Raw genomic sequence first — 1,402 nt, forward strand, 5'->3', positions numbered from 1 at the left:
TACTACTACTACTACTATTATTTATTATTATTATTATTATTATTATTATTACTACTACTACTACTACTACTACTACTACTACTACTACTACCACTACTACTACTACTACTACTACTACTACACACACAAAACATGTATACAAAATCGCTCATCGACAAAATTCCCAAGGAGGAGAACTTGATATTATTGGGCGACTCCAACGCTAGGGTGGGTGAGGACCATGATGCTTGGCCTTCTTGTCTTGGCAGGTTTGGCATTGGGAAGATGAATGAGAATGGGCAGCGACTCCTAGATATGTGCTTGTACCACGACCTCAGCATCGTCAATTCATTCTTTCAGACAAAGCCACACCATACAGTGTCTTGGTGGTATCCCCGGTCCAAACACTGGCATCAGCTGGACTTGATCATTACGAGACTGTCTGCAATGAATAGTGTGCTTCTTACCCGTACCTTCCACAGCGCTCACTGCGACACTGGCCACTCGCTTTTGTGCTGCAAAAGTAAGCTCCAGTCAAAGAAGATACACCGCTCTAGGCAAGAGGGTAAACCACGCATTGACGACAGCAAGACGTCAAATTCAGACAAGGCTGAGGAATTCACTTATGCCCTCTCCAAGGCGTTTGATTCAGAACCTCCCAACGGCAGTGCCAGAGAGAGATGGGATCATATGAGAGAGACTGTGTACAGCACAGCCACACGGATCATTGGTAAGAAGCAGTCAAAGATCAACGACTGGTTTGAGGATAACTCCGACACTCTCATGCCAGCCATAGAAGAGCGTCGCAGTGCACACCTGGATTACAAGCGATCTCCCTGCCAGAGGACTCTACAGGCATACAGGTCTACCAGAAGCAAAGTTAAGAGCTTAGCACGGCAGTGTGCCAATGAATAATGGATTTAGCTCTGCCAGAACATCCAGTCAGCAGCAGATATCGGAAACATCAGAGGCATGTACGATGGCATAAAGAAAGCGATGGGTCCCACGAAGAAAGTGACATCACCACTGAAGTTTTCCGCATGCGTTACTATCCACAACAAAGGCAAGCATATGGAGCGATCGGTGTAGTACTACTCTGAACTGTACTCCAGAGAGAACCACGTGACCAACTATGTCATCAACGCCATTGAAAGCCTCCCGCTCATAGCCGAACTGGACGAGAAACCTACCGTAGCCGAACTAAAGAAGGCCTTAGAGAAACTGTCCTTAGGTAAAGCCCCAGGGAAGTATGGCATTGCAGCAGAAGTCATCAAGTGCGGCTGCAGCGTGCTGCTCAAACCCCCTGCACGACCTCCTGTGCCAGTGCTGGGATGAGGGTGCAGTGCCTCATGACATGAGAGATGCCAACATCGTAACCCTTTACAATAACAAAGGCGACATAAGTGACTGCAACAAGTACAGG

General features: G+C 47.2%; 1 protein-coding gene across 1 annotated transcript; it reads left to right on the top strand.

The window, feature by feature from the left end:
- Window positions 1–264: 264 nt before the first annotated feature.
- LOC149799861 (uncharacterized) lies at window positions 265–894 on the top strand. The gene has a single exon (XM_089958294.1). The coding sequence runs from the start codon at window positions 265–267 to the stop codon at window positions 892–894; it is 630 nt and encodes a 209-aa protein (XP_089814420.1).
- The last annotated feature ends 508 nt before the right edge of the window (window positions 895–1,402 follow it).

This window comes from Sinohyriopsis cumingii, chromosome 5 (genome assembly GCF_028554795.1).
Source record: "Sinohyriopsis cumingii isolate HCF-2022 chromosome 5, ASM2855479v2, whole genome shotgun sequence".
Classification (NCBI taxonomy): Eukaryota; Metazoa; Mollusca; class Bivalvia; order Unionida; family Unionidae; genus Sinohyriopsis; species Sinohyriopsis cumingii.